The 12,087-nt window shown below is 48.6% G+C and overlaps 3 protein-coding genes across 3 annotated transcripts; all 3 read right to left on the bottom strand.

Moving 5' to 3' along the window:
• Positions 1-1,941: 1,941 nt before the first annotated feature.
• Positions 1,942-4,341, bottom strand: BDV37DRAFT_167751 (SUN domain-containing protein). Its single transcript, XM_032079285.1, has 3 exons — positions 3,431-4,341; positions 3,143-3,375; positions 1,942-3,092 (listed from the first exon to the last, which is right to left on the bottom strand). The coding sequence occupies exons 1-3, from the start codon at positions 3,761-3,763 to the stop codon at positions 2,258-2,260; spliced, it is 1,401 nt and encodes a 466-aa protein (XP_031939239.1). The 5' UTR covers positions 3,764-4,341; the 3' UTR covers positions 1,942-2,257.
• ppm1 (protein C-terminal leucine carboxyl O-methyltransferase ppm1) lies at positions 4,342-6,191 on the bottom strand. Its single transcript, XM_032079284.1, has 2 exons — positions 5,913-6,191; positions 4,342-5,848 (listed from the first exon to the last, which is right to left on the bottom strand). Exons 1-2 carry the CDS (start codon positions 6,184-6,186, stop codon positions 4,920-4,922), a joined length of 1,203 nt encoding a protein of 400 aa, XP_031939238.1. The 5' UTR covers positions 6,187-6,191; the 3' UTR covers positions 4,342-4,919.
• Positions 6,192-6,413: 222 nt separating this feature from the next.
• Positions 6,414-12,004, bottom strand: BDV37DRAFT_253608 (ubiquitin-protein ligase RKR1). The gene is made up of 8 exons (XM_032082552.1): positions 11,573-12,004; positions 11,115-11,508; positions 9,328-11,056; positions 8,457-9,277; positions 7,990-8,406; positions 7,568-7,941; positions 7,212-7,511; positions 6,414-7,159 (listed from the first exon to the last, which is right to left on the bottom strand). The coding sequence occupies exons 1-8, from the start codon at positions 11,867-11,869 to the stop codon at positions 6,638-6,640; spliced, it is 4,854 nt and encodes a 1,617-aa protein (XP_031939237.1). The 5' UTR covers positions 11,870-12,004; the 3' UTR covers positions 6,414-6,637.
• Positions 12,005-12,087: the final 83 nt, after the last annotated feature.

The raw sequence follows: 12,087 nt of genomic DNA, 5'->3' as shown, positions 1-12,087 counted from the left end.
GGCGTCAATCACTTAATTCATGGGGCACGGTGAGAGCGTTTAGAGAAAAGAGCATCCACAGCATCTTTATGGAACAGTGAGCTCCTGTGGTGGGAAACGTCGCATGTCACTTTTCTCAGTGAGGTCATCAACTCATCACATAAGGTGATGTTCTCGTTACCATACTGTAAGATAAACCGGGTACGTCTTCACCTCGCCCTGTACCGGTACCTGTAGGCAATTCTGTTGAAACTGTAAGGTAGGATAAATGCTGGTCTTCGTATCCGTCAGACAGACCTCTGTCTAATTTGAGGTGCCAACGAGATTGAGACAATTTGTAAATCAAGGTCATGTGGACAAAATATAGCACTCGGTGCAGAGTTGATAGTGGAAATAATCGACGGTATCATAGGGCTCCAACGCTTTTGCTGGGTAGTGCCATGCCTTATCATGACTTCAATCGTTTGTATGACACGTTCTGACTGACCGTCAGTTTGCGGGTGTGTAGCCGTAGAATACAGCCATTTAGCACCAAGAGAAGAAATAACTGAGGACGTTGCTGTTCTCATAGAAGTATGCTGTGATCTATTTCTTCAAAGGGGTGGAATAAACGACAAAAGGTATTGCCTCGCTTCTTCTGACAGAATTCATTGTGCTGATTGACCAAACTTCTGCTGGGAGAGCTGGGCAGCGCCTTATAAAGAGCCTTGGTAGTGCTTAGAAAGGCGATTTCATCCGTTTTGCTCTCCTCGGTTTCATATGCTGGATAATCGGTGGGTGATCCATTGGCTGCTGACTCCAGGCTGTGTCCCAGGCTATCTCGTCTTCGGTATAGCTCTCGTGGACTGGACACGCACCACGAGCGGTTGCGTATTCTGAATTCAAGTGGCTATTGCATTGAATTGCGAGGCAGCGGTATTGACTATGTTGTTCCCCAACGCGGTAATAAGGACTTGATGCCACTTGCCAGTGTGTATGTCCGTGCTTCTGTGGGTCCATAACCTCATGAGGTTGTGTGATCGATATGCCAAGATACCTGAACCGTGTGTATGTTCCTATGGCTCTCTGCGGTGGTATAGATATGATAACAACCACAAACGGTCTGCCCTTCGTCACATATCTGTAGGAACGCAGACTGAATGCTTCCTGCAAATCCTGTCACGAGGATAGCCTCGCCGAGCTGGGCGCGAACAGCCAACTGGAAGTCAGCTTTCATCAGCAGTGAACCCCATATCTGCGAAGCAGTTGGCCAAGGCTTGTTGAATATGAGAGAATGGGAGAAGATGACCGTCCATCCTAAGGTTGGCAAGATATCAAACCCCTTCCTTTGAAGACTACGTAGCCCGAGGATTTCCTCCCGGAACTGGAGGCTTGTGGTAACCTCATGCGATACAGAGTATTCTTCGCCGGCACCGCATGGGCCACGAAGTTATATGCGGCGTGGATAGGCTTACTGTGAAGAGGCAGCGATCGATCGAGGGACAGCGGGCATCTGGTAATTATAAATGTGATTACCATGTCCTATGTAGAGTAGCGCTAAGGCTGTCCCAACTGCAGTTGCCACGTCTAGTGGATACATAAGAGGCCTTGGGACTCGCGTAAGATGTCGATGAGTCGACGCTATCCTTAACTGAAGAGGGAGAAGGCATGCTTGGATGGATGGTCTCAATGGGCAAGGCAAAGAGAGGCCAAAAGGAAGCCCTAATGTATGCAAAGCGAGTGCTTTGAAAGGGTCTATTAGACAAGAATAAGAATCAAAATCAAAATCAGGGGGGATAGGGCTTCTATATATAAGGGGCGGGTGGCAATGTCATTCACGGAGTTTTTCTTTGTTTGCCTTTTCACTGCCATCTTATTCTTTAAGGGGCCCGGATATTACCTTTCTGTCTTTGTGTGGATGAATGTAATGGAGAGAGAAGTTATTGAAGAGCTTTACTTCTGTGAAGTGGGATCATTCCAAAGCCCGTGCAGAGATGTTGTGAATTCCAGAATTTAATATTCAAACGCTATTTGCAAGTGAAAAATATACAATAGACTTGTATATTATAGTAGTAATATAAGTTCTCACATAGAATAAAATAAAATATCCACCCATCAATCGTATGAAATGCTGAAGAGCGAATCGTATACAATCAGTCAATCAATAATAATAATAATAATAATAATAATCACACAAACATCAAATCGTAAACGGGTATCCCGGAGTTAAGAAGGTAATAAAAAAATAGTAGTGAGAAGTGAAAATGGTGAAAAGAATTGCGTGCGTCTTACGTGGTGTCTATAGCACCATTGCAGCGATGAGGCCAACGACCAAGCTCAACATAGACGCGCCCGCAGTGGATGCCGCATTTTCTTTGTCGACTTGGGTCGGAGAGGGAGATGACGCAGCTGCTCCATCGGTGGACATCGCATATGATTGGGCATCGGTCTCCGCCAGCACCTGTGGGCTTTGGCTAGGCCAGCCGCTCGAGGCCAGAGCTGAGCTAGAAACCCAGCCGGAAGAGCGGGACACGCTAGGGGTCACGCTGGGGGGTGAGATGAGAGTTGAAGTGGCCGTTGAGGTCGGGGTTGGGGTACTGGACACTGTTGTGGATGGACTCGTCGAAGTAGTGCTGCTTGTGCTGCTTGTGGTACTAGTGCTGCTCGTGGTCTTGACGGTGGAGGAAGAGCTGCTGCTGACAGTGCTGGAGCTAGTGGAAGCGGCCGTGGAACTAGAAGATCCCCCACCACTGCTTCCACTCTTTTCAAATACGACAATATTGGCTTTCTCACCCTTCGGCACCGTCACCACACAGAACGCACCACCACCGGCGCCCGTTGAAGAGCTACCAGTAACCTCATTGACATTGTTAACCGCCGGGTCGATCTTGCATGGCAGACCATTGCAGCCATCACCCTCGCACTCAATCTCGACTCCGAAATCGGGCACCACATCACGGAAGGGGGTAGTCTGCTCCAGATAGATTGGGTTCCAACCAATCTTGACGAAAGTGTTTCCGTCGCCGTCAGTATTGGCACCGGCAACATAAGGCGTCCAGTTGCCTAAGGGCTTGTCCGAGGTCCCCCAGACACACGCGGTCTCAGGATCGTAGCCGGGAGGGTTGATGTAGAAGCTAGGGTTGTCAGAATATTCCGTTGCATGCAAGAAGATCGGAGTACTTACTGGGCGGCAGTCTCACACCAGTAGCTGAGATCAGGCACAGCGAGCGTGGCCAGCTCCTCGACCAGGGTCGGAATCAACATGGCTTCATTGCCAGGCAAGACGGTCTGACAGAACGAGACCTGGCTTTTACACTTGTTGCGCGCGCCCACAGCACCAGTACCATCCTGACAGTAGGGTTTGTTAGGGAATGGCTTCTGGATTTTACCATCTTCATCGCAGTAGAGACCGCCATTCTACCAAATCCGTCAGTATCAACTTCTGTCACGACACAAACACCGGGACACTCACCATTGACATGGGATAACTATACGAGGTAGCCTCAGGATCCCACTGCATGGACACCTGACCAGGAGGGCAAGCGTACGGGCAGTAATTACCCGGCTTACATGGTTGATCCGGGCTCATGGCCCAACCGGCATTCTTGAGGTTCGGAGTGACGGCCACCAAACCGGCATCCTTGGGGAATTCACAGCTTCCTCCTCGCTTCTCCAGTGGTGCCTCCACTTCTGCGGCGGAGTTCACATCTCGTTGGTGATTGTGGATGTGCCCGTGTCCGTGCTTGGCAGCTTCGACGGCGACAATGAGCCCGAGAAGTACGGACGACGAGATAGTGAGCTTCATTTTGGACTAGTTGTATTTTCTTTTTATCTTATATTGAACTTATATACGGTACTGATCGTGGTTCGGACCGGTAGAGAGCTTGATTGACACTACGGAAGTAGGTCAAGAAACGAAAGACTAGGGTGAGTATTAAAACGAATGACTGAAAGTGAGGAAACACCACGATCCACAGGCGAGAATTGGAGCCTGAAGATGGGAGAAAGAGAAGAAGGAAAGGAAACAGAAGAGGAAGACGAAGAAAGAGGCAGAGGCAAGACCAAAAAGGGATCCTGGGCATGCGGTGGTCGGCCTTTTTTCAGCCTACAGCAAGACTAGAGGATTACCCATTCGGGATAACCTCGAAGCTATTGACAACGCCTTAAACTGCTTTGGGAGATGACTCCGCCTGGAAAAGGCAACGGGGTTCAGGGGTAAAGCCAATCATCGTTGGCACTTGGCCCTTTTGGCCCCGATGGTTCGTGATAAGAGGATCCACTTGGTCCGTGGGGAAAACTTATTCATGCGGTTTGATTGATGCAATTTTCTGGCCTGAGGACCCTGTTTGTCTCACTCCCTGGGCGACCTGAAGGTTGTTAAATTAATTACGGCGTAATTTAATTGATTGATTGGATTGAATTGTGGGGGTTGACAAGGCTGTCACGAAGCATCATCAGTAACGAGTCTTTCTACCGACAGCAGATCCATCATCTGTCCAGGACCACTGTAAATTGGTTTGTGCTGGGCTGGGATATGTTGATCGGAAGGGAACCCAGTGGCAGGTGCTGATCGTCGAAGAACCTGGTCCAGACCACACAATTCTACAAAGATCAGCAGAGCGACCCGACAACTGCAATTTTGTTTTATTTTCCACAAAGCAGCGTTGAGGGCAAACCTATGCGACAGAATGGACCCGAATGCCAGCGTTGAAAAGGGGGGCCAATGGCGGAAAGAGACCGGCCAAACTTTGTTTGCACACTACTTTCGCTGGGTAGTATTCGGCTAATGGTTCGATAGTCTCTTGAGAGGGAGGAGGGGTACCACTAGTAGTAGTACGTTGTGCTTGGCCCTAAGGATTGCACTGGTACCGATGCGCGCAACCGCCAGCATCCAAGTCATGCCATTCGACGCTAGTGGACATCGTCGACTTCCAAGGCATGGCAGCTGTCTGCCTGCTAGGTCAATCCGCTAATTGTCCCTGAATCCCTCTCCACCTGTCAAACGCTCCTACAGACCCCTCGCGCCAGCCCCATGCGATACAATAATGTTGCGCCAGCAATCTCCATTCTTCCATCTCGTCCAGCATCTCAAGTCCGGACACCCTCTCCTTTTCCTCTTCACTCACCCATCGTTCCCAGATGAAATCCACATCTGCCGCGGCTTGGCCCCCGCTGAAGCCTTGTTCTCGCAACCGTTTTCGCTGCGCCGCTAGTGATGCGTACTGATGGAGCGTTTGCAAGTGGATCCCGCGCGTCGCAAGGTTGGACACCATTGTTCGTCCGAAAGCATCATCCGGACGAATGGGCTCGTAGAGAATCAGGCCGAGTGGCGTTACTGACTCGGTCCTCCCGGTGTCACCAGAGGTATCAGCATTTGACTTACCACCCGCACCAGGAAACAAAGTTTCCGTAAAGTAACCTACAACATCTGCTGCTTCGCTCGGAGAGAGATACACCAGGCAGCACTCCGAAATCAAAAGTGTAGGTAGCGTCGTGTCCACATCCCGCAGGTATGCCCTTGAGTCAGCCTGCGCCGCATCGGCGGAGACAGGCATGCGCTTCAGACAGCGCAGATCCAATGGGTGAAGATGATACACATCTGTGTGCAGCGCATCCCCAGCGTCAGAAATTGTGGTGTCTTCCGGTCGCCCAATGCCCAGTGCCTGTTGGAGGAGAGGCGTTGAACGAATAAATTTAATCTTGGCGGCTGTGTTGACGGCGAAATCAACCTCGTGATAGATCAGATTCGGGCGTGACTGCGATGCGAAGAGTCGAAAGGCGCGTGTATCTGTACCGGCACCAAGTGATATAATCTGTTTCTTCGTCTGGGGCTCCTGAGAGAGGAATTGGGCGACAAGGTGGTCGATCGCGGTGGTTCGGACATAAGTACCTGCAGGCGGTTAAAATGAAATGAATACCGACAGTCGTTAAACGGCATACTGAGGATCGGGTACCTCTGTTGATAATTGGCAACCTTCTTGTCTCGAAACCCGGACCAAGTACGGCTTTTGCGAAAGGATCGTGCAAATAACCCAGTGCCACCGCACTCAGCCGGGAGACACTGGCGTCATTGTCAGTACCTTGAACCACACGGTCTTTACTCGTTGTCCCGCGCGGTCCATGTCCTCCACCAGAAAGGCTGCCATCGGCACCTCCGCGTCCTCTGAAACGGCCTCTCCCACCACCTCGACGAAGGGTATTGAGGTTGGGGATCTGGGAAGCTGACATGTCGGGGAAACAAGTTCTTTGTGAGGGGGAGTGCGGCGGGCGGTGGGGTTGGGGGATTTAAACTCTTCATTAATTTCGATTTATGCCCGCTTATGAAACCCTTCATGTCAGCAATACATAATCTGGACTATGACGTGATGCAGAGAATCCATAATCCTTAATGCTATTTATCCCTACCTGTTGACTACTATCCTTCTAATAGTATCCAAACCTGATCTGCCAAGACTGAGCACTACTAGGAGGTTTGATGTTGATAGTTGAGCAGAGAAGATGGAATCCAGAAGAGTACTTGGCAATTTGAACTTTTCTATAAGCTGATAGAGATATATCATACATGCCCATAAGGCCATACGTACCATGCAAAGTGGCCCCTCTTCTCCATAACAAAAGGGCAAGAAGGCCTTGTTCAGACTTCAATACCCAAGATACTAACTACTATACATCGATGTCATCATACATAAACAAAGTTGTTCCGGCACAGCGGACAAGTGCTCTGGTTACTGCTCTTGAACCACCGGAACAGACAGACAGAGTGGAATGTGTTCTTGCAGGTGGCACATCTCTTGTTCGGAGTCTGCATGTCCGTCGATATGACGGAGTAACAGATCGCGCACTCGCTCTGCCCCTTCAAGGCACCTTGGACATTCTTCCGGAAGGCCAGCAGTCCGTCCACTATGTTGCCGTTCGCAAACATGATCACACCTTGAATGGTAAGAAGCCAGCTCTTCCATTTTCTCTCGTCGACCAACACTCGACTCCGACCAACCACCAAAGCGGGTTGTAGCGGATAGGCCGGCGGAAGGGATATAGACAAGGCAACCGGGGGTGACTCTTCATCCACTGGAATGCTAGCAATGATCTCAGAAGTCTTTGGTGAGATTTTCACGGCCAATGCCCGCTCTTCATTCGGGTCTTGTGTTGCCATCCATTCGGTAATCCCTTGCAGGGCATCCTCAACGATCAGTGGTGAAATCTATACTCAGTTAGATACATTCGCCTTAACATGTGTTATTCTGCGCACTCACGTATTTTTCAGTCCAGGCTTCCACTGGTCCTTTGGTGCGCTTCTTGGTGTCAATCCACCAGCTCTTGGTCATGTTCGCCAGGTACCTCAAGCACAAGAAGTACAGGTGGACGAGGAGCCATTGGATTTCCTTCTCCTGAGATTCCGACTGGTCTAACTCAAAAGAGCGAATAACGAACTTAGACGCGTCCACCATTTTTTGGTGAGACTGCTGGAGGAAGTCGAATGTGAATTCCAGTAGTGGAATCAACACATCATTCTCCTTGATGCTCGATACGTAGTTCTCTTGCACGGCAAAGGACTGTTTTTGTCGTTAGCCACGGCATAATTCCAATAAGCACCGGCGGATATACATACTGCATTAACGAAATGATCGAAAACTATCTTCCAGCTTAAAAGGTATGATCGTATCTCCGACCAGACCTTGTCATCACCATATGATAAGGATATCGAATCCATAGTGGGTGCTTCGAGCAACAGAGACAGGAGCTGATCGGGTAATTTGACGGTCGTCTTCGACAATGCCACATCAAAAGAAATCTGCTCTTGAACACTTGGAATATACCGGTGTAGAACAGTATAGGCGGCGCGTTGCACAGCCTGACTCTGCGCAGTCAGAAGTGGGAAGATCCTGCTCACGTCTTCAAGGCTCTCAACTGATATATTGTTGATCAGTCGGCACAAGAGATCTACCGTGACATCGCGAGGTTGGTAGAACGTAATAGAAGAGTCTGTTTCGTTAGCTTAATATGTCCATCCATCATCGAGCAGATACTAACCAAATTCCTTGATCGTTGCTGTCAAGTCATTGAACAACGCGGCCTTTCGATCTGACCAAGCGTCTTTCACATCGTCGTTGCTGTCTTCGTTGCCTACAATGGATTTCAGGCGAGCAAAAAGTCTGAAGGATGCTAGCAGAACTGGCAAAGCTTCATCGCTGCCACTGGCTTCCCTCCAGGTTGTGCTGAGAGCATCCATGCAATCCTCCCAGTGCGAGCCATACATCTCATGAATGCAAGGTAACACAAACGACAAGGTTTGCAATACCTCGGATTTGACACTAAGGGAGATATTCTCCGATTGCAGACATTGTACGAGGTGCTTGACGAGAAAGACGACGCGCTGGGTCGGGATTGACTCAAACACTTCTTCCGATCCTACTACGAGAAGGTTGAGCAGTGATAGCTTTCGAAGGCCTATACGCAATATTAGCATGTACAAATAACGAAAGTTCTTTCTCACTAACCATCTTTTCGCTCATCATGAGGTTTCAATCCTGTGGATTCTGCGACAAGTTCATTGCATAGCCGTGTCCCGGCAGGGTTTGAGAGGATGGAGTGTCGCAAGATAGCCACCCAAGACGCCGAGCGGATTGCATTTGCTGTTCGCACATCCTTGCAAAGCTTGGCAATGTCTTCCGATGACTTGGAATTTGCCGAGTCCTGACCCTCCATAATCTTTACAAAAGCCTCGCCAACTCGATAGTCAACGGCAGAGGTTCCAGTTAAGCTTTCGAGTTTGCTTTCCCAAAACGCAGAAATTGATGGTGCAACGGATTCTTCCAAATTTGCCCATCTATTGATCAAACTACGGCCATCATTGACAATTTCCATGTACTCTTCTCGTTGCTCAGGTAGCAGTACTCCAGTTATGCCATTGCAATTGTCGATGCTCAAATCATCGTCAATCAACTGCACAGCCAGAGGCAAGTAGTAGAACAGAGTTTGAAGCTCTTCTGCACCAAGCTGACTAGTGATATCAGAGGATGACAGAGTTCTAATGGTGAAATAGGCGAGTCGGAGAGCAGACGAACAATGGCTGGAGTCGCATGGGACCGTCTCATAGCGCCTTCTAGACTCGTCCGATATATGGCGGTCGATGATATGAACTGTCCCTTTAAGCGGACTTGTAATAGCAGTTGATAGCCGGGGAGGGAGTGCAAGAAAGGGATCGAGCGCATCTTCCCAATTCTGGCGAGAAGGTAGGATATCATTAACCACTTTCTTGAGGTCCTCGGGCTTGGTGTTATGTAAAAATTCTTCTGCAACACTCAATAAAGACCCAATCCTGTTTATATTAGCCAGTCTATCCTTTTCACTTGTAGGCAAGACACTCACGAGAGAGATTCCTCGTTTACGTTATTGAAATTGTGCTTCAGAATTTCAAAAGTTGACCTAGCACTTGTTTCACTGACTGCTGATTCCTTCACCCTTCTGGTTAATGACTCCGCAAGACCGGCCACTTCTTCTGATGGCGACTCAGCGAGGAACAGCAACTTCCCTGTTAATTTCGAACCATGGGGACCACTTTGGAATTCTCTTAGTGCAGTTGGGACGGTATTTGCAATTTGAGAAACTCCGTGTAAGGTATCGAACACTTTGCTTTCATCTGATAATGCATCGATGATTGACAAGAATATCGACTCTGTGAGCTCGCCATGAGATGTTTGGTTTTGGAGCACCGCAGCCACAATCGACCAGTGTAGAGAGCTACCTCTACAGGCCCTGTCTAAAGCACGCGCGATCAGAGAACCAAGACCACTCTTATCATCTACTTCCTTGAAATCGAGTGTAGAGAGGAGTTTCTGAACAGCATGCGCATTTGACGACTCGGGTTCAGACTGTGCTACCCTTTCAACGACTTTCTCGAAACTTGGGCCAAATCCATTCCATGAACGACAAGACAAGATGATAGAGATTAAACGATCGGCGGATGGCGAAGACAGAAGTTCTGGTGCATCCTCCTGGACAAACCTCAATAACTCCTGGGAGTGTTGTGCAATCTGTGCAACTTTCTGAACCATTCCTTCAACAACTGCAGCTGCTCCATACGGCTTGCCGTTTCGGGTTCGTAGAACCTCCAAGCAGTGCCTAAGCAGCCCCAGGTTTGTGTCCTCGAAGGCTTTCAGCAGCTTGCATTCGCGGTCTGTATCTGCTACACGTGAAAGCACCGAAGCCTCTAAAGCAAGAAATCGTTCGGCCTGAGCACATACTGCGTCTTGTGACGACCTGAAGTCCTTCGACTGCTCTGGAGATGAAAGCTTTACAGCTTCAAGCAGGTTGTCCGACAGCTCAGTCCACAATTTATGCAATTCTCCTTCGTGGCTATGTGTGGCTAAAACATCAAGATAATCAGCGCAGAGAGCTTCAGCTGACTGAGCAGGAAGTTCCCACTCAGAACGGTCTTGCTCAGGCTTGACATATTGGACTAAAAGTGGAGACAGTCGTTCATGTAGAAAAGGTTCTTGGTCAATTTGGGGGAGCTTATTTGTGAGCCACATTCCAGTGTCAATATAAGCTTTCCAACCAACTGCGCGGTTCTGCCGAGGTTCATCTCTGGAGTTCAGTCCGTCTTGGAAGGATTGAGTCAATTTCGTAGCGCTTGACAATTCAACACTGTCTTCATTTGTGGATTTCGCATCAACTTTTGCTAAAGTCTGCGATGGGATAACCTGCAATAACTCGTATAGATTTTGCCAGAAGGAGGCTAGACCACCCTCTGAACCTTTCTGGATATACTGAATGAGTCTTTTAGAGGAAGAAGACTTGCCCGTATAGTCGTCAGTCCATAACTGAGGCCTTACAGTTGTCACCTGCAGCAGCAATTCGGACAGGTCCGGGGAAGATCCTAATTGAGATATATGCAAGGATTTGCCGATGATAGCGGCACTGATGAGCTTCCAGTCAAGCTGCTCTGGGTCTTTAGAGACAGCAGATCGAAGAAGGACATAGACTGATCTGCGAACAAAAGGGTCGTCATGATAGCATAAGGACCATAACGATTTACTACCCAGAAGGTTTTCAATCGTAGCTATATCCTTCTCAAGAACTTCGCGCGTCGAATTTCCTGCATTGACACCCAGTCAGAACACTTACAGGGGATTATAGGGTGTATAGAAGCGCACCTATAATTCGATTAAATAGTAAAACCGCAGTTCCTACAACGCGAGCATACTTCGCTTCTGCATCATCAGACTTGACAGTCCTCTCGTCGCTAAGAGTCTGTGGAGTCTGCTGAAGGATGACATCATCTACAAAATCAAGAATAGAACTCTGGTAGATCTTCCACACGCCGTTTCTCTTCTCTTCAGTTGAGAAAACCCGTGTGAAGGACTCAAATGCGGACCGGTGAACCATTCGATCATTGTCATAGAGTCCTGCAAGCCATGCCCCAATTACTTTCGGTAAGAAACGGGCAATCCGCTTGCCCACTAGAGAAGCAATAGATCCTTGTGTGGAATGGGCCGTTTGCCTCACTCTACGAGACAGATCAATCGATGCTCTGGGATAAATTTTAATCTGCCGAGGAACAAAATCTAATCAACATATTACCCCGATCCGCATGGTGTAGGTGCAGACATACCCAGGCTTCCAGGAACCCGTCATCCAGAGTCCCACTGCGACTTTCTACAGTAGAAACATAATCCCTCAAATCATCCAGTGCTTTGGTCCTCGTTACTTCATCTTTCTTCAGGAAGTTCTTGAAAGCAATTGCCAATTGTGCTTCAAATATCTGCGAAAGGTCCGGCGGCTCAGCCACATAAGTAAGAGACGACGGTTCCCTCCCAGAACCAGAGAAAGAGCTGGAGAATCCACCAAAGGAGCCAAAGGTGCTAGCAGCGCGGCTGCTTGATGCCTGAGACTTGAACTTTTTACTCATAATAAATGTGGGGTAAGTGGGATGTGAATCAGATCAAAGGAGTGAACAAAAAGGGGAAAGGGAGGAGGGGAAAAATGGAACGAAGGGGAAGAATAAGAGTGCAGGTCCCTTGTCACTCAGATACAAAGAATCAACAACTTCCCAGCCCGAATTATTGCTTTTACAGTGAGAGATTGTCTCAATATCAATTACTTCAAAACGGGCTTGATAATCGGCGT

Source organism: Aspergillus pseudonomiae (genome assembly GCF_009193645.1).
Source record: "Aspergillus pseudonomiae strain CBS 119388 unplaced genomic scaffold BDV37scaffold_57, whole genome shotgun sequence".
NCBI lineage: Eukaryota > Fungi > Ascomycota > Eurotiomycetes > Eurotiales > Aspergillaceae > Aspergillus > Aspergillus pseudonomiae.
This window is presented reverse-complemented; position numbering and strand designations above follow the sequence as displayed.